This window comes from Gallus gallus, chromosome 14 (genome assembly GCF_016699485.2).
Source record: "Gallus gallus isolate bGalGal1 chromosome 14, bGalGal1.mat.broiler.GRCg7b, whole genome shotgun sequence".
NCBI lineage: Eukaryota > Metazoa > Chordata > Aves > Galliformes > Phasianidae > Gallus > Gallus gallus.
The window spans coordinates 12,686,884-12,704,706 of record NC_052545.1 but is presented as its reverse complement, the minus strand read 5'-3'; the positions used below and the strand labels follow the sequence as shown (position 1 = coordinate 12,704,706).

The 17,823-nt window shown below is 68.0% G+C and overlaps 4 protein-coding genes across 5 annotated transcripts in view; 3 read left to right on the top strand and 1 right to left on the bottom strand.

The window, feature by feature from the left end:
- CORO7 (coronin 7) overlaps positions 1 to 175 on the top strand; it is a 35,475-nt gene extending 35,300 nt beyond the window's left edge. The window contains 1 exon segment of the mRNA NM_001006176.2: positions 56 to 175. Within this exon segment, the coding sequence (NP_001006176.1) occupies positions 56 to 61 (6 nt within the window). The 3' untranslated portion in view covers positions 62 to 175.
- Positions 176 to 371: 196 nt separating this feature from the next.
- PAM16 (presequence translocase associated motor 16 homolog) lies at positions 372 to 2,162 on the top strand. Its single transcript, XM_046900733.1, has 5 exons — positions 372 to 498; positions 714 to 798; positions 1,057 to 1,196; positions 1,485 to 1,550; positions 2,006 to 2,162. Exons 1-5 carry the CDS (start codon positions 406 to 408, stop codon positions 2,090 to 2,092), a joined length of 471 nt encoding a protein of 156 aa, XP_046756689.1. The 5' UTR covers positions 372 to 405; the 3' UTR covers positions 2,093 to 2,162.
- Positions 2,163 to 2,754: 592 nt separating this feature from the next.
- GLIS2 (GLIS family zinc finger 2) lies at positions 2,755 to 7,555 on the bottom strand. Its single transcript, XM_040647716.2, has 6 exons — positions 7,256 to 7,555; positions 5,799 to 6,168; positions 5,514 to 5,684; positions 5,266 to 5,399; positions 4,949 to 5,067; positions 2,755 to 4,831 (listed from the first exon to the last, which is right to left on the bottom strand). The coding sequence occupies exons 2-6, from the start codon at positions 6,147 to 6,149 to the stop codon at positions 4,071 to 4,073; spliced, it is 1,536 nt and encodes a 511-aa protein (XP_040503650.1). The 5' UTR covers positions 6,150 to 6,168; positions 7,256 to 7,555; the 3' UTR covers positions 2,755 to 4,070.
- Positions 7,556 to 10,476: 2,921 nt separating this feature from the next.
- TFAP4 (transcription factor AP-4) lies at positions 10,477 to 17,507 on the top strand. Of its 2 annotated transcripts, none has more exons than XM_015294647.4 (7): positions 10,477 to 10,687; positions 13,541 to 13,706; positions 13,894 to 13,992; positions 14,379 to 14,549; positions 14,884 to 15,021; positions 16,040 to 16,198; positions 16,310 to 17,507. In XM_015294647.4, the coding sequence occupies exons 1-7, from the start codon at positions 10,599 to 10,601 to the stop codon at positions 16,502 to 16,504; spliced, it is 1,017 nt and encodes a 338-aa protein (XP_015150133.1). In that variant the 5' UTR covers positions 10,477 to 10,598; the 3' UTR covers positions 16,505 to 17,507. The 2 variants fall into 2 exon arrangements, with proteins under 2 accessions (XP_015150133.1, XP_015150134.1); XM_015294648.4 differs by having other exon boundaries at positions 10,659 to 12,181.
- Positions 17,508 to 17,823: the final 316 nt, after the last annotated feature.

The window sequence follows — 17,823 nt, the reverse complement described above, 5'->3', positions numbered from 1 at the left end:
CGGGGAGAGGGCCGCAAGGACCGGGCCTGGGCCTCACCAAGCCCGGCCTCCACAGGACTAGGCCGCGGGCGGACCCCACGGCGCTGCGCGGACCCCAGGCCTCGCCGGAGAGGAGCCGTCTCGAACCCGGCCCGCGCCAGGGGCCAGGCCCCGCCATTAAAGCCGCTGCAGCCCCCCCCGTGGCTCCTGTGCTTGTGTGAGGGAACGGAGGCGGAGGGGCGGGGGGAAAATGGCGGCCGCTCTCCCGCCTCATTAGCGCGCGTGCGCGGCGCCCACGGCCCGGACCTCCCCGCTCAGCGCGGCCGCCAGGGGGCGCCGTTACCCGGCGGAGGGCGACGCTCCGCCCCGTGCCCTCCGCTCTCTGACCCCGCGCCCTTGCGGGGAGCGGAAGCGGCGGAGGGGACGATGGTGAGCGGTGGGGCCTGCGCTTGCTGTGCCGCCCCAACGGGGACGCAGAGGGGATTATGGGGCCGGGACGGCGTGACGGGGCCGGGGGGGGTGTGTCAGGGCTCGGGGAGCCGGGGGTCGGAGCCACGCGGGGGTCGAGGTCCGGGGAGAGCGGACGGGGTCGGGTGCGGAGCGACGGGGCCCGGGGAGGCGGAGGCGGTGCTGGGGCGTGCCCGGGGGGTAACGGGGCCTGGCAGGCCTGACGGGTGCCGGCGGGGCTGCAGTGGGGCGGAGGCCGAGGCCGTGACAGCCGGCTGTCCCCGCAGGCCAAGTACCTGGCGCAGATCATCCTGGTGGGGGCCCAGGTGGTCGGACGGGCCTTCATGAGAGCGCTGCGCCAGGAGTTAGCAGGTAGGAGCTGAGCCCGGCCCGGAGCACCCCCTGCTCCCCGTGGGGACCTATGGGCCGTGTGTGCAGGGAGGGGGCGCCCCAAAATGCCTTCGCACACCCACAGTCTGCCGCCACCTCCCCGGCACCGGGGCAGGGAAGGGACCTGGGTGACCCCTGGAGGAGGTGGGCAGACCTGCCTGGCTCAGACCTGCCTGGAAGCCCCGCGGCTGTGGGGGCTCTGGGGGGTGCGGGCGGAGGACTGACGGTGTCCCTGGGCAGCGAGCCGAGCCGCGGCGGATGCACGGGGACGCTCAGAGAGGCCTCAGTCCGCTGCTGCCTCCAGGATCATTGGCATCAGCCTCCAGGAAGCTCAGCAGATCCTCAACGTCTCCAACCTCAACCCGGAGGAGATCCAGAAGGTAGGGGCTCCCTCCGAGCAGCGCAGCTGGGGAGAGCTGGCATGGGGTGGTGGGGGCCCCTGGAGGTGTGTAGGTGCTGTCCTTGGGCATGGTCGTCCTGGGAGAGGTCTTCCTGCTCCAGCTGTGGCACGGTTTGCCCAGCAGAGCTGCTGGACAGGGACACGTGCTCCTCCAAAGGTGTCTGTCACTGCTGCATGAAGCAGCCTCACCTCCGGGAGCCAGAGGCCGCTGGGATTTGGGGAGGGGGGATTCTGGGGGCAGCTTCTGATGGAGGCTTTCCTTTGGCAGAACTACGACCACTTATTCAAGGTGAATGACAAGTCGGTGGGAGGCTCCTTCTACCTGCAGTCCAAGGTGAGCAAAGGAAGGAGAGCTGTGGAGTCTCCCAGCTCTGCCCTCAGCCCATCTAGCTACCTTTGATTTGGCAGGAACCTTCCGGAAACAGATGTTCTGGGGCAGTACCACTTCCTGCTTGGGCTGAACCCATCAGTGGGCCATAAAGGGGGAGTTTTGCTGCCTCTTCCTGGCTGCTTAGGGAGGGAATGGTGGCTGTTGGCGCTAGCTAAGCAGAGCTGTGCCAGAAAAGGGTTGGGGATAGATTTTATCCCCACCCTTCATCATGCTGGAGGCCTGCCAGCACTGGAGGATGTCTGTGGGGTAGCACGGAGCTGAGGGGCCTGCAGTCAGCACAGATGAACCCCTTCCAGAGTCCTGCTGAGGCAGGAAGGACTCCGGAGCCCGGTGCTGGCGTGCAGGGAGGTGCGGGTGCATCCCTGCCCTCTCCATCACCCCATCCCCTCATCCTGCAGGTGGTGAGAGCCAAGGAGCGGCTGGACGAGGAGCTGCGCATCCAGGCCAAGGACGAGAAGGAGAAAGGCTGGAAAGCCGAGACGTGACTCCTGTCACTCGTGTCCCCGCTTCACTCTCCCTTAAGTTATAGGTGGCCAATAAACGCCGTGTCCTCCACCACCTGGCCTGGCTGCTCTGCTCCCTGGGAGGGACAGGGGATGGCCCCAGCCCTGCTGCTGCCCTGGTGCCGTGCCCCAGCTGTCTGTGTGCAGTGCAGAAACCTGACCCAGCCGCAGGGGGCCGGCACGGGCTGAGTTCTGCCCTGCAGATGATGGAGGTGGCACTGGGAAGGAAGGGTGTCCCCAGCTTGGCCTCAGGGCAGCCAGGGTTCAAATCACGCCTGGGAAGGCTGCAGGAGCTATTTTAGTGGGGGTTGGGTGCTCGCAGCCTGACTGCACGCATGCCTCTGGCTCTGGACCACGTGAGAGCGGGGAGCGGCGTGCAGATGGGCAGCGGGGATGGGCACTGCGTCGGGCACGGCGGTGAGGAGCCTCGTGGGGACACGCCAGGGCTGTCCCCAACTGCATTCCCCCCCAGGAGGCTGGGCAGGGCCAGCTGTGCCGTCAGCTCCGAGGAGATGGCAGCCGGGTCACCCTCTTCCCCTCTGTCCCCTGGCAGCAGCTCAGTGCTTTGTCCCCACCTCTGGCTCCTTGCTGCCCTCGGGCCCTGGGCGCAGGCGGGTAGTGCGGTTGCAGACTGAAACAGGAACTTACTTCAACTTCACTTTATTGTTTTCTTAATAAACTTCCTCTCCCATGGAGGAATATAGTGTTATAATCGTTAGCTTATCTCTTGCTTCTGTAGTCCTTAAAGTCTATGCTAACAGCGATGGAGCCCAACAGGAGGAAAATAAAAACAACCCAGAAACTACAATAGAAAGGCACTTAGAGACCGTTAAAATACTGATGACCTGGAATGTGCAACAACAAACCAACAAATGAGCAAGAAAACGTACACCGGCCGGGGAGGCCTGGTCGATGGCCAAATGCCATGCTGTGGCAGTGCCGGGCAGCCGCCGCACCCCGGCCCAAGGACAGTGACGTGGGGAGACCTGCTCCCCGCAGGGCGTGCTGCCGGGGGCCCTTCCTGAGCCCGTGCAGCTGGGTGGGGGTCAGGGAGACCCTCGGTTCAGAGAAAGCTGTGGGCAGGGCGAGGTATGCGGGACCTTCTGCGTGCACCGGGGCGAGGGAGGCACCTGTGACCCCCGTGCTGGGGGGTGGTCCCTCAGAAAGGGAGGGTCCGGGCTGCTGGAGCAGGGACGGAGCCCACGGGGCGCCTCTGCGGCGTCCCCCATCTCTGAGGCTCCTGCCTCTCGGTGCTGCTGGTGGAGCTGAGCGCGGGCCCTGCGTACCCAGCTGCGCCCCAACTCTCCCTCTTGCCGGGATGGGGTCTGGCAGCACGGAGCCCGGCCTGCGTCGGCGCTGCCCCACAGCTCCGGGGGCTCATGTGGAAACACGGGCACAGAGCTGAGCAGCGCCGAGCCGCCCGGTGCCAACGTGCACCTGCCTGCAGCTCTGCCCGCGCTGCCTGCGTGCGCTTGCGGTACATGGTTAGGTATGAACGTAGCTAAACACGGTGGCTCTGCCCCGGTGCGGAGCCGGCACGGCGAGCGGCACACGCGGCCGTGTGCCTTGTCACGGGGATGGCCGGGGGGGGCGGCACGGGGCGGCCTGGCCGTGGAGCTGGGGGTCCCCACGCTGGCAGCGGCGGAGCCGAGGCCTGGGGCAGGGAGACGCCAAGTCAGCGAGAGCGAAGAGCCCGAGCGGGGCCCCGTCAGCGCAGGGGTCTGGGCGATAAATAAATAGCGGCGTCTCCGCTGCCCGGCGCGGGCAGAGCCCCCCGGGCGCACCCCCCCGGGGCCGGGGCAGCGGCGTGGGGTCGCCGAGGGATTATTGCTATTCTCAGAAGAGTCCGTTCTTCTTTCGTGAAGGTTAACGTGGCCGCAAGCCCGGGCCTGGGGCGATGCTGGGGGCGACGCCGGGGTCTCAGCCTGCCCTTCCCCCCCCCTCGCCGCCCCACCGGCCCTCAATTCACCACGGCCGGCTTGAGCAGCAGGGAGCCCGGCGGGATGACCACCCAGCCGGGCGGCAGCGCCTCGGGGGGGCTGCCCGCCGCGCCCACCCCCGTCGAGAGGTCGAGCACGGCCCCCGGCAGCAGCGCCAGGCTCTCAGGGGGGGCCCGCAGGCGGCCCGGCTCCGTCCGTCGGCCGCCCGCCTTGCGGCCCTCCTTGCCGCCCTTCCGCCCCTCGGCCTCCTCGGCCTTCGCCCCGCCGGCCAGCAGCGACATGACGGGCAGCCCCAGGCCGCCGGCCGCGAAGGGCGACGGCAGCAGCGGCCCCTTGGCCAAGTTCAGCGGGCCGCCGCCGTTGAGGGGCAGCGCGGGGCCGGGCAGGGCGGGCAGCGAACCCCCCGCCCCACAGCCCAGAGCGCTCAGGTCGAGCGGGGCCGGAGCCAGCGGGAGGGGCAGAGCGGGCAGCGCGTGGGGCGCAAAGAGGGCGGCGGGGTTGGGCAGGAGGAGCTGCGCCCCATTGGCGTAGGGTGCGTCCGCAGAGCCCTTGGGGGGCGCGTGGGCCTTCAGCATCTCGTGGTGCTCGTGGGACACGAAGTGCCCGTGGGCCTTGATGTGCTTGCGGAGCGAGCTGGGGTCCGTGTAGCGCTTGTGGCAGCCCGGCATCTTGCAGTAGTAGGGCTTCTCCACGTAGTGCGTGCGGGTGTGCTTGAAGCGGTCGCTGGAGTTGGAGTAGCGTTTGTTGCAGCCTTCGTAGGGGCAGATGTAGGGCTTCTCGCCTGCGGGGCGGCACGGCGCTGCGTCTGAGCCCCCCCACCCCCGCCAAGCACAGCTCCGTGTCCATCCCCCCCCCCCCCCCCCCCCACCCCAAACCCCAACCCGCCCCATGCGCTCACCGGTGTGCGAGCGGTTGTGGATCTTCAGGTTCTCCAGGCGGGAGAAGCTCTTGTTGCAGGTGGGGCAGCGGTGCGGCTTCTCGTTGGTGTGCGTCCGGATGTGGATCAGCATCTTGTACCTGCGCCACAGCCATCAGGGGGGGGAAAACAGCACCCACAGCCCCCCCAACCCCGGCCCCACGGGGACACCCAACGCCACCGCTCGGTGCCACCACCCCCCACCATCGCCCCCCACCATCCATCCCCGCAGCCCCGCACCCCCAGCACGGGTTGCTGCCCCCCCCCATCCCCCCCCATCCCCCCCCCCTTGCACCCACCTGGCGTTGAAGCCGCGGCCGTGGCGGGCGCAGCCCTCCCAGTGGCAGCAGTACCCCGCGTCCTTCTCGGGTTTGACGTGGAAGTCATTGACGTGGTCCACGAGGTCTTGCAGGAGGTCGAAGAATTGGTTGCACTGCGGGAGGGGGACGCTGGGGGTGAGCTGGAGACGTCCCAGCTCCCGTTCCTCCCCCCTCCCGACCAGCCCCACATCTCCCCCCCCCCTCCCGGCCCCATGCCCCCGCCTGACCTTGGACCAGCGGCAGACGAGCTGCTTGGGGAGGGGCAGCTCCGGGGAAAGGCGTTTGTCCTTGGGGGGGGGCAGGAAGGAGGGCAGGTGCAGAGCCCCCCCCGCGCCCAGCGGCAGGAAGAACTGGAAGGAGCCGGGGATGCCGTCGATGTAGCGCAGGGACTGGAAATCCTACGGCGGGACGGGGCGGGGGGTGAGGGCCGATGTGCGGCCCCTCTCCGGGACGACGGGGAGGGGGGAGACGGGGGGGGGGGGCACCGAGGGGGAGGGGACGGCCGTACTCACGTGGGGGAGGGCGGGCACGGGGGGGTCACTGTGCCGCTCGGGGGACAGCGAAGCGCTGCCCCCGCCAGGGGACTCCACGCCGGGGGGGGGCGAGAGGCTGAGGTCCATGACGGGGAGGGCCGGGAAGCGCTTCTCCAGCGCTTTGGAGTGTGCCAACAGCCCGGGGCCCGGCCCTGCCCGCCGCCCCCCCCGCGCGGAGCCCCGGCTCTCCCCGACCGGCGGGGGGGCGGCGGCGGAGGGGGGGACGGCGCGGGGCCGTGGTCCGGGGGGGCCGCGTTCCCGTTTCTCTCGGGCGCTCCGCACTTTGGAGATGCTCAGCTTGAGGTCCAGCGGCTCGTCCAGCGAATGCATGGCGCCGGGCGGGGGGGTGCTGTAAAGGCGTGCGTGGTGGTAGGGCGGGGGGGGGCACAGCCCTAAAGCCCCCGATGCCCCCATCCCCACCCCCATCCCCCCCCCCCCCCCTCGGAGCTGGCGTGGGCTCAAGGCCGCGGGGCGCTGGCACGGAGCTGCTGTCCTTCCCCCCCCCCCCCCCAACCACCACCACCTCCGCTGCGGGCAAAGGGCAGTGCGGGAGCTGCGGGCCCCCCGAGGGCGGGGGGGGACGACGACGACGACTGCGCTATGGGGGTGTGACAGTGCCCCCCCCCCCCGCCCGCCCGCCCTCTGGAGCCCTTTCCCAGGGCGGTGGCGGCTCCAGCCCCGCCGTGACCCGAGCTCGCTGGCCCCATCCCCGGCTTCCTCCCCCCCTCCGGGGCCCCTTCCCCGCCGGGGGCCGCGCAGGGGCTGCTGCGGGGGGGCCCCCCCCGGGCTCCTCCTCACCCCACCCCACCCTCGGTGCCCCCATCCCTTTTCCTGCGGTCGTGGGGCCGGGCTGGGGGCACAGCGCACCCAGCACACGTGGCACGGTCCGGTCTCCCCCCCCCCCCCCACCCCGGCCTTCCTTCCCCACCCCCCCCCCCCCGGTCGATTTTATATACACACACATACACACGCCCCCCCCCCCCCCCAATCCCCCCCCCATTGCTGCCGCCGCCGCCCCGGGGGCCCCCCACCCTGGCCGGGCTCCAGCGCGGCGCAGACGCTGAGGAATGCGGAGGAGCCGCGATGGGGCGGGGGCCCCCCCGTTAAACATCCCCCGTGGGTCGCCGGGACCCCCCACGGGCCCCCCCGCTGCCGGTTCCGGCAGCGGGGGGGCCGTGGGGGGTCCCGGCGACCCGGTGGCATCATTGATTCCCCCTCGATAAAATAATAAAAAGCATCACCCCCCACCCAGAGCGTACGGGAATGGGGGGGGGGGGCTCTCCCCGTGCCAACAGCGCAAGGACGCGGTCACGGGTGGGTGACACAAAGGCGAGAAAGGCGGGGGGACACCACCCCCCCCCCTTCACCCACCGACCCACCCCCCCCACCGAGGCGGAGCTGTCACCCATCTGGGGACCCATCATCCCCATCCCTACCTGCGGGCGGCTCAGCGCGGGGTGCGGCGGAGCGGACCCCCCCGCCGATGGGACACCGGGCGGCTCCGCCACATCTGCGCGGGGACGGGGACGGGGACCGGGACCGGCGGCGGTGGTGGTGGTGGTGGCGGCGGCGGCGGAGGCGGTGGTGGTGGTGGTGGTGGTGGCGGCGGGGCCCCCCCCGGCAGCCCCGGGGCGGGGCGGGGGCTCTGCCCGCCGTGATTTATGGCCGCCCCGCCGCGCTCCCCGCTAGGACCGGCCCCGCCGCGCCGCCGCCCCGGCAGCCATTCGCGGGTGGGAGCTGAGCGCATGCCTGGGCCCGCCCCGCGTGGGGGGGGGGGGGGGGAGGATGGAGAAGGGGAAAAAAAAAAACCCCACGGGTGGAAGGGGGACGGATCTCCCCCCCCCACACACACGCGTGCACGCGGATCTCTCCCGCACGCTGCGTGGGGTCACCTCGGGATGTCACGCGCGGGGTGATGGATACCTTCCCCCCCCCCCCCCCCACCTCCGCTCTTCATTAACTTCAATGTATTTTTTAGGGGGGGGGGCGAATGTCCCGCGTGACGGCAGCGCCGCTCCGTGACGTCACGCCTGGCAGGGCCTCCCTATGACGTCACCCCCCGCGGGGGAAGGGAGGAGGGCGGGGGGTGTCCCCGGGGCTCCTTCCGGGGGCAGGATGTGGGCTGCCCGCGGGTGGGGCGCGCCGCCCCGTGTCACGCGTGGGGGGGGGGTCACGAGTGGGCGGCGAAGCTGAGCTCCGGGCACAGCCCCGCGGCGGAGCCGGCGGCCCCCGGGGACGTCCGCCGAAGGGCTGCGCCCCGCCGGGCACGCCGGCAGCTGTCACCCGTCCGTCCCCGTGCCGCCCACCGTGGGGCTCCGGGTCTCCTCCCCGGGGTGCGCGGGGGGAGTGCTGCTGTCACCCGCCTCGGGGGGAGCAGCCGGGGGGGTCCAGGCCGAGAGCCCGGCCCTATAGGTGAGCCCCGTGGGGGCTGTGAGCCCTGCGGCCCCGCTGGGGATGGGGTGGGATGGGGGGGGGGGGGTGGGGTGGGACGGGATGAGATGGGATGGGACGGGGCGGGATGGGGTGGGGACAGGGATAGAATGGGATAAGGCAGGGAAGGACAGAATGGAGTGGGATGGGATGAGGTGAGATGGGAATAGGGTCAGAGGGGGTGGCACAGAATGAGGTGGGGTTAGGATAGAGCGCGGACAGGAGGGGATAGAATAGGGTGAGACAGTGCAGGATAGGATGGGTATAGGACAGGATGGGATAAGATGGAATGGAGCGGAGTTGGACGGGGTGGCACAGAATGGAGTGGGGACAGGGCAGGGTGGGATAGGATGGCGTGGGACAGAATGGGATAGGATCGGATGGGATGGCACAGGTTGGGATGGGGACAGGATGGAGACGGGACAGAGATAGAATGGAATGGGATGAGACGGGACAGGATGGGATGGAACAGAGTGAGATGGGATGGCACAGGGTGGGATGGGGACAGGACAGGATGAGGAAAGCATCACATGGAGTGGGATGGGGAGAGGAAGGGATGGAATTGGATCAGATGGGATGGCACAGGTTGGGATGGGGGCAGGACAGGGACAGGATCAGATGAGGTGGGATGGGACAGGATGGGGTAGGGATGGGACAGGGTGGGATGAGATGGGACAGGCATAGGATAGGAATGGGAAGGGATGGAATGGGATCAGATGGGATAGCACAGGATAGGATGGGGACAGTACAGGATGGGACGAGGCAATGATACAACAGAATGAGATGAGAAGAGAATGGGGTGAAATAGCTTGAGAAGGGGTGGCACAGGATGGGATGAGGACAGGATGGAATGGGACAGGGATAGGATAGGATGGGATGGAATGGGACAGGGGTAGATGGGGTGGCACAGGATAGGGTAGGGACGGGGCAGGACAGGATGGAGTACGATCAAAGGGGATGGCACAGGATGGGATGAGGGTAGGACAGGATGGGGTAGGATGGGATAGAATAGAGGTAGAACAAAATGGAATGGGATGAATAACAGAATAGGGGATAGAATGGAACAAAAATGAAATGGGATAGCACAGAATGGGATGGGAACAGGACAGGATGAGGACAGGGTCACCCGGGGAGGAATAGGGACGGGACACAACAGGGTGGGGACAGGAACAGGTGGGATGGCACGGGTTGGGATGGGGCAGGGACAGATGGGGTGGGATGGAGACAGGACAGGGTGGGACAGGGATAGAATGGGATGGGATGGGATGGGATGAGAGAAAACAGGACAAAGTGGAATGGGATGGGGTGAGATGGGATGGATTAGGGTTGGAAGGGATGGCACGGGTTGAGATGGGGACAAGACCAGATGGGGTAAGGATGGGAATGGGAGAGGAGAGGATGGGACGGGATAGGATGGAATAGGATCAGATGGGACGACGCGGGATGGGGAGAGGACTGAATGTGGTTGGGATGGGGATAGAACAGAATGGAACGGGATGAGATAGGATAGGGCAGGGGTAGGATAGGATGGAATGGGACAGGGTTGGATGGGGTGGCACAGGATGGGATGGGGACGGGACGGGATGAGGACAGGGTGGGAAGGGCGGCATGAGGATGGGATGGGACAGGATGGGGATGGGAAGGGACGGGATGGGGTAGGATCGGAAGGGATGGCACAGGACGGGATGGAATAGGGACAGAGGGGGTGGCACAGGTTGGGGTGGGGACAGGGCGGGATCGGATGGGGTGGGATGGGGGTGGGACAGGTCGGGATGGGACGGAACGGGATGGGATGAGATGGATGGGACGGGATGGGCTGAGATGGGATGCGACGGGGTCAGACGGGGCGGCACAGGTGGGGACGGGGACGGTGCAGGGACGGTCCGGGTGCGGGAAGGGGCAGCGTAGGATCGGATGGGATCGGACAGGGATAGAGCGGGTCGGAACGGGACGAGATAGCACAGGGATAGGACGGGGCGGAACGGGCCGGGCTCGGAAGGGCCGGCACGGGACGGGACCGGCCGGGTCGGCACCCCGCGGCTCGGGGAGACGGGGCGCTGCGGGGATCCCCCCGCCCGCAGCCAACGGCGCCCCTCCGGCCCCGCGCGCCCCCCCTCCGCCCCGTTCCCCGCCGAATCCCGCGCCGTCCTTTGTTTACATGGGCCGGTGGCTGGCGGAGGCGGCGCCGCCGGGGGAGGGAGCGCTGCTGTGCTCGCACCAGCTGTTTCCCGCCTTGAGACACACGCACACACACACACACACACGCCCGCTCCAGCCCCGGCGCAGTCGCTCCGCGCCCGGCCCCGCGCCCAGCGGCGCCCCGCAGCCCTCCGCTGCCCCCCGCCCGGCATGGAGTACTTCGTGGTGCCCGCCCAGAAGATGCCCTCCCTGCAGCACTTCAGGAAATCCGAGAAGGAGGTCATCGGCGGGCTGTGCAGGTGGGGGCGAGCGTTATTCCGCAGCGCTTTATTCATTTCCACCTTTTTCTTCCCCCCCCCCCTCCCCACCTTTTCCTTTTTTTTTTTTTCTTTTTTTTTTTTTTTCCCTCCACGCGTTTATCGTTTTTTAAACCCCTCGCGAGGCATTCGCTTCTCCGTTCTTTTTTTTTCGTGTTGTTATTTCTCCTCCCCCCCTCTTGTTCTCTTCCCCCCCCTCTCCTCCCCCCCCGCCCCGATCCCCGCTTCCCCTCTCTCCCCGCACGTGGGTGCCGCTCCCGGGGCCGCCGCCGCCGCGCACATGGGGCCGTGGGGCCGGGCCCCGACAGCGGCCATGCGGCCCTGCGGCCCCGCACCGCCCCGCGCCGCCCCGCAGCGGGGGGGGATCTCGCGGCGCCGGGCGTCGGGGGCGCGGGGGGAGGGGGGGGGCGGGAGCGGCCCGCCGGGAACGGGGGGCGCTGCCGGGGGGCGTGCGGCGGGGGGGTGTGTTTACTGCCGGGCCTGGCCGTGACTCTGCAGCCCTCCCGGAGGAGGCGGGCCGGCCCCGGGGCTGCCGGGACATGTAGTGCGGCGGGAGCGGCGCTAGGCCCCGCCGGGCCACGCCGCGGCACAAAGCGAGCGCGGGGTGCGGGCCGCGGGCCGGCGGGGAATGCCCGGCGGCGCTCCGCCCTCGGCCGCGGGTGGGGCGGTCGGGTCCCGCCGGGTCCCCGCGCGGCTCCGCGGAGGCCTACGGGGCGCGCCCGGATCCTCGCGGCCCGCTCGTAGCGTGGGGCGGCCCCGCCCCGCCCGCGGGCCGAGGGAGCGCCGCCGCCGCCGCCGGGCCCGGCCCCGCGTGCCGCGCGGAGCGGAGCTGCGAGCCGGGAGGGGGAGAGGGGGCGGGGGGGGAACGGCCGGGACCGCCCTGCACGGAGCGCCCGGCCTGCGGCTGGGGACGGCGTGCCGCCGCTGCGAGCGACGAGGGTGCCGCGTGCTCGGGGCCGGCCGGCTGCACAGCGCCCTGCAGGCCCGGCGCCGCGGGCTGCGTCCCGCCTGCGTGCCCGGGGACGCCCCGGCCGGGAGCTGCGCGGCACCCTGCGCTGCCGGGGGGCTCGGGGAGCCCCGGGGGAGCCGTACCTGTGAGCTCGGGACGCTCGGGGACGCCCCGCGCGTGAGCTTGGGGTGCTCGGGGACGCCCAGCTGGGCTCGGTGTCACCCCGACCGCTCTGCGGGCCTGGGGAGCCCCGGCACAGCCCGTCTGCCGGCACGGGGAGCTCGGGAGCAGCGCGCCTGCTGGCCCGGTGTCACCCTGCGTTGCCTGCGAGCCCGGGGAGCCCCGGGGATGCCAGACCTGAGAGCTCAGGGAGCTTGGGAACACCCCGCCGAGAGCTCGGGGCGCTCAGGGGTGCCGTCCCTGCTGCGAGCATCCTGCCCGTGAGCACACCCAGCCCCGTGCATCCCTGTGAGCAGCGCGGTCGGCTGGCTCTGACCCTCAGCAGTTTTGCTCCCCTTGAGGTCCAGGTGAGCACCGCTTCTTCCTACTGGGTGCCTCTGTGCAGCCAGAGAGGCAGGGATCAGTTCTGCTTGCCCAGCCCTCGCCTTGCGTCCAGGTGTGCTGTGCTGCAGGGGTGGAGCGGCGGCCACCCCAGGGCTTTGCCTGCCCTGCCTTTATGGTGTGAGCACCCAGGAGAGCTGCCAGCACGTCCCACTGTGGCCGTGCTGTGCACCGTGGTCCAGTTACAGGTGGGCAGTGGCCGGGCACCACGTGGAGCGAGCAGCCACTCCCGGCCCGGCAGCTTCTGCATCAAGGCATTTCTTTTTCCCTTTTCCGTATTTAGCTGTCACTTTTTAAGTCTCTCCCCAGGAAGAGCAGCTGGGGAAGGTTACGAGAGGTCCGCCACCGAGGAAGCTGGCTCTTCCTCTTCCTTTTCCATTTCAGAAGCCGCTTCCATGCTGCCCGGCCCTGTGTGGGGCTGCAGCTGGGCGCCGGCCTTGGCGGCCCCACAGCCATCCTTGGGCCCTGGAGGGGGTCGGTGTCCCTGGAACCCTTTGGCAGGGTCACCGTGCCACGCTGCTGGCCTTTGGCACCACTTGGCACCTGGCTACATCTTAATGCGCCGTGTGGGGCCAGCGCTGCCCTGCACATCTTATCTGCCCCGTGCCGGCCGCCTGCCCCTGCTGTTTTGTCTGCGGCACTTCGTGGCCCTGGCTGTGCCACGGGGATGGGCTGCAGTGTGCGTCACTGCGTGCCCGGCTGTCACCTGGCACCCAGGGCTCACATCGCCGTCCTCCGCGTGGGGTCGGACGAGATGCAGGGCCATGTGCTGCCCCTTCCCCTCCCGCTGCTGATCCCCCTCGTTCTGCACACCCGTTGCCCGTTGTGCCGGGCTCACCGTACTGACTCAGGGCCCCCATAGGAGCCAAGCAGGACGCAGACCCCGACCCCCATCCCTGGGGCGTTTCCCAGCCCAGCTGCGGGGCGAGGGCGCGCAGGAAGCAGGCGGGAGCTGCGGCTTTGGGCGGGACGGGGGCTTCTCCGCCGGGAGCTGTCAGCTGGAAGCCATCAGCGGGGCGGAGAGAGCCGCCTTCTCAGGGCCACACACGCCGGTGGCCCCCGCGGGGACGCAACCGGCGGTCCCGGCCAGCACGTGGGCACAGCGCGGCACCGTGGAGATGCCGCTTTGCCGGTGGGGCGTCTGCTGGTCTCCTTCCTCCCGGCATTCCAGAGCTGCCTTAGGGGCGTAGAGTGATCCCCAGCTCGCTTCCATCCAGCCGCCCCCCACCCTGCCCGGGGGACAGGTTCTGTTGCAGAGCGAGGTGGTCCCCGCGGTGTGCACGTGGGTGCGTCCCCCCAGCCCTAACGCTGAGCCCCTCTCGCAGCCTGGCCAACATCCCACTGACTCCGGAGACCCAGCGGGACCAGGAGCGGCGGATACGCAGGGAGATCGCCAACAGCAACGAGAGAAGGCGGATGCAGAGCATCAATGCCGGCTTCCAGTCGCTGAAAACCCTCATCCCGCACACGGACGGGGAGAAGCTCAGCAAGGTGAGCGGGGAGCCGGGGCCGCGGCAGCGGGCGATGCGTTGGGTGAGCTGTGCTGGGAGGAGGGATTGGAGGCTGTGCTGTGTGTGCCGCTCGCAGGGAACTCCAGTAGAGATGCTGGGTGGGACTGGGGTTGGGTCCTGGCTCGGAGCCGGGCTGTGCTCCTCACTGTGCCTCCGGTTCTCCGCAGGCGGCCATCCTCCAGCAGACGGCTGAGTACATCTTCTCCCTGGAGCAGGAGAAGACCCGGCTACTACAGCAGAACACCCAGCTCAAGCGGTTCATCCAGGTGGTGCTCTGGGCGCTGGGAGGGGGGGACGGTGCTGTGTGGCTGGGGAAGGGATGGCCACAACTTGGGGGGGGGCTCAGAGCATCACCGCTTCTCCTTGGGGTCTGGGTGAGACCCCCATCCTAATAACTGCAAGGTGGAGATGTTTCACGGCCTCCTGGCAGGCCAGGGGAGCGGATGGAGGCATTGAGTCCGTATGCTGCCCGTATCCCCAGGAGGCATTTCTCTTTGCGACCCCCACGTTGGGATGGCCGTGGGGGTTTCGCCCTCCCCATGAGCTCCGGGCCACGAGGGTGGCACTGGGGATGGACTTGGGACTGGCACTGCCCACCCCTGGTCCACGTTGAGGGGAGCCCCTGCCTTCTGACGCTACATCCCCTTGGCAGGAGTTCAGCGGTTCCTCCCCAAAGCGGCGACGAGCGGAGGACAAAGATGAGGGCATTGGCTCACCAGACATCTGGGAGGATGAGAAGGCCGAGGACCTGCGGCGAGAAATGATCGAGCTCAGGCAGCAGCTGGACAAGGAGCGCTCGGTCCGCATGATGCTGGAGGAGCAGGTGAGGCTGTGGGGCCAGCACCGCCGCGGCTGTGTGTGGGGAGGGCTCGCCCTCTAGCGGGCTGTGCCGTGGGGATGGTGGAACCGTAGAGCTGTAGGATGGTTGGAAGGGACCTCACAGCCCGTTTGGTTCCAAGCCCTGCCACAGCTCTGGGCAGCAGTGCCAGTGCGTCATCACCGTCTGAGTAAGGAACGTCCCCACGTTCAGCCCTGCTCTCTGTCCCCGCTTTGCCCACGCCATGACCCCGCAGACAGGGACAGCCCAGCGTGGGTCGGGGTGCGTGTAGGGCGTGGGCTGCACTCCCCGCAGCACACCAGGTCTCTCTCTGCGCCAGGTTCGCTCGCTGGAGGCCCACATGTACCCCGAGAAGCTGAAGGTGATTGCTCAGCAGGTGCAGCTCCAGCAGCAGCAGGAGCAGGTGAGGTTGCTGCACCAGGAGAAGCTGGAGCGGGAGCAGCAGATCCGAACCCAGGTGAGTGCGGGCGCACCCCGCAGCCCCTCCTGTCCTCACAGCTTTCTTGTGGGATGAGCAAAGCAGTGATGTGCGGAGGTTAGGGCAGGTCAGTGATGCTCTTGGCACCTACGGGAGGCCGTGCTGTATGCACAGTGATGTCCCAGCAAAACTACTCCCTTAGGGAGCAGAGCAGGGGTTGGTACAGTGCCGCCCTGCACGCTCAGCTCCAGGCTGTGCTCCCCGTGCCTGGGGCAGGAGGCAGACAAGCGTGGTGCCGACGTGCTGCCTGCTCTTCCCTCTGCTCTGTGCTGCCGCCCCGCTTTGCAGCTCTTCCTTGAGCCAGAGGACCCCGGTGTGGGGAGCACAAAAGGCAGTGGCAAAGCCTGGCTTCCTCTGCAGTCTGGCTTCTGCAGGGATGCTCCCCGCAGGATCCCTGCCCGGGAAGTACAGCCTATTTTTAGGTGAACTTTCCTTAGCCTCCTGCTAGGGCGGTTCTTCGCATCCGCTGTGTTAATGAGGAGCTCCGAGGGGTGCGGTGCGTTCCCAGCTGAGAGGGTCGGGCTGACCAGAGTCAGTGTGCATCGGCTGCTGGGGTTTGGCTCCAGCCTCTTGAAAGTCCAAAGCTTCAGGGTACGGGCAGTTCTTTCAGCTCAGCCTCGTGCTTCTTGCTCTGCCAAAGCAGTGCTGGCCACAGCTTAGCGTGTCCATGCAGGGCAGGTGGGCGGCAGCTGAGTTGCTGGTGAAGCTCTGTGGTCTCGGTGCTCTCCCCATCACCGCCTTGTCCAGGCGCAGGGGCTCCACAGCCCTGGGGCTGCCTCTCTCCTGGTTCTCTCCTTGCTCCAAGCCCATTATCTCACGTTTCAGTGTGGCACGGCATCTCCAACAGCGCAGGGACAGCGGGGTCGCATTGGGGTGCGGGGACCTTGGGGGGCTGCTGCCCTGTGACTCATGGCTCTGGGCGAGGAGTTTGGGGACGGAGCCATCGCCCCGTGCTGGGTGTCCTGGGGGCTCATGGAAGGCTTTGCTTTGTCCCCAGCTCCTGCCAGCACACGGTCCCCCAGCGCCCACCCACCACCCCACTGTGATCGTACCAGCACCGCCTCCCTCCCATCATGTCACCGTGGTCACCATGGGCCCGTCCTCGGTCATCAACACAGTCTCCACATCCCGGCAAAACCTGGACACCATCGTTCAGGTAGAGAGCGTCACGGGGGACGTTTGTGGAGGGTGGGGAGGGGGGAGGGTGGTCCTAAGGCCTTCGGGGGGGGTGGGTTCATCACCTGACGGCTCCGTTTGCCCCCGGCAGGCCATCCAGCACATCGAGGGCACGCAGGAGAAGCAGCTGCAGGAAGAGGAGCAGCGGCGTGCTGTCATCGTGACGCCCGCACGTGCCTGCCCAGAGCCCTCCGCCTCCGACACCGCCTCCGACACGGAGGGCAATGACAGTGACTCCATGGACCAGAGCAAAGAAGACCCTTTGGGGGAAGGGGAGCTGCCCTGACACCCCCTGGCCGGCAGCCGGGGCGGGGAGCGGGGCGAGGGGGGGGGAAACGTCAGAGAATATGCTGAAATTTTTAAAAAATACGTGGCGATTTGGGTCTCTTTTATGACCTTTTTCCAATACTGTAACGCTGGGAGCGGGCGCCGTTCAGCGCTCAGCTCCCAGCGAGCGGGGAGAAGGGGGGGCTGGGGCGGGGGGGGGGGGGGCAGCGAGGGGGGACAGAACTGGAAGCGGGGTGCAGCCGAGCGGCTTCGGGAAGGGGCTTAGGGCTGGGGGGGGGTCGGAGCCCCCCCCGGTGCCACCAAACTCTCCCCGCCGCCTGCAGGAAACCCTGCAGAACCAAAGCCAGCCGGGTTTCCCTTGGGGCGCTGCAGGGGGGGGGCGGTTTGGGGTTTTTGATTCCTTTTCTCCTTTTCTTTGTTTCGTTCTGTTTGAAAGGTTCGTTTTTAAGCCGGCGGGGGGGGGGAGGGTTTGGGGGTGGGGTGGGGGGGGCGCTCCCACTGACCGCAGCAGCATCGGTGCCGTGGGGGTCCCGGGCTCCATTTGCAGCACCCACCCCCGGCGCTCCCCTTCCTGCTCCCCTCCTTCCTTTAAGCACTTAATCCGGTTTGCGGGGTTCGTCAGGTCAGAAGAGCTTTTCTGTTTCATGATTGTGGCGCTTCTACTTTTTGTTGTGGGCAGGGGGGGCCCCACTTCTGCCCCCCCCCCTCACCCCTCACCCCTCCATTCACCTCCGCCCCCCTCGTTTGGCTGTAGGGTTTAGGCCAGTCGTGTGTAGAGCCCTGTTGGTATTCGGTAGGTTCCTCCCCAGCCACAGCTGTTTCTCTCTCGGTTTCTTTCATTTTATTATTATTTTTTTTAATTTTTTTTTTTTTTTTTACGATTTTCAGGTCTTTGTGTTCATTGAGAAGCTATTATATTTTGTTAAGAAAGTGAAAAAAAAAAAAAGAGGCTCGTGCCTTTGTAAAGAAACAAAATAAAGTTTGTACTTTGTTTTTTAGAAGCTCTGGCCCAGCCGTACTTCTGTGGGTCTGGGGGTGGGTCCGGGTCCGGGTCCGGGTCCGGGTCCGGGGTGCACAGACGGCGCCTGGCCTGCCCGCACCGTGCTGGGGGTCTGTGGGGCCGGTTCTCACAGCTGGGAGGGGAGGAGCGAGGATCTCTGCGCCCACCCGGTGCGCCCCGGCAGGTGGGTGATTGGGACCGCTGTGTCTCTGCCGGGCTTTGAGGACAGCCATCTCCTCCCGTGCCTTTTGGGGGGGGCAGCGCCGCGGCTGTGGGTCCCTCCGTCTCCCCACTCGCGGTGCCTGGCTTGGGGTTAA

Excerpts from the sequence above, each read along its gene's own strand:
- PAM16 (XM_046900733.1), top strand. The coding sequence starts at position 406 with ATGGTGAGCGGTGGGGCCTGCGCTTGCTGTGCCGCCCCAACGGGGACG. Across the intron at positions 799-1,056 it reads GCTGCGCCAGGAGTTAGCAG|CGAGCCGAGCCGCGGCGGAT; the intron begins GTAGGAGCTGAG and ends GTCCCTGGGCAG. Across the intron at positions 1,197-1,484 it reads ACCCGGAGGAGATCCAGAAG|AACTACGACCACTTATTCAA; the intron begins GTAGGGGCTCCC and ends TTCCTTTGGCAG.
- GLIS2 (XM_040647716.2), bottom strand. The coding sequence starts at position 6,149 with ATGCATTCGCTGGACGAGCCGCTGGACCTCAAGCTGAGCATCTCCAAA. Across the intron at positions 5,685-5,798 it reads CCGTGCCCGCCCTCCCCCAC|GATTTCCAGTCCCTGCGCTA; the intron begins GTGAGTACGGCC and ends GTCCCGCCGTAG. Across the intron at positions 4,832-4,948 it reads CCACAACCGCTCGCACACCG|GCGAGAAGCCCTACATCTGC; the intron begins GTGAGCGCATGG and ends GCCGCCCCGCAG.
- TFAP4 (XM_015294647.4), top strand. The coding sequence starts at position 10,599 with ATGGAGTACTTCGTGGTGCCCGCCCAGAAGATGCCCTCCCTGCAGCAC. Across the intron at positions 13,993-14,378 it reads AGCTCAAGCGGTTCATCCAG|GAGTTCAGCGGTTCCTCCCC; the intron begins GTGGTGCTCTGG and ends TCCCCTTGGCAG. Across the intron at positions 16,199-16,309 it reads ACCTGGACACCATCGTTCAG|GCCATCCAGCACATCGAGGG; the intron begins GTAGAGAGCGTC and ends TGCCCCCGGCAG.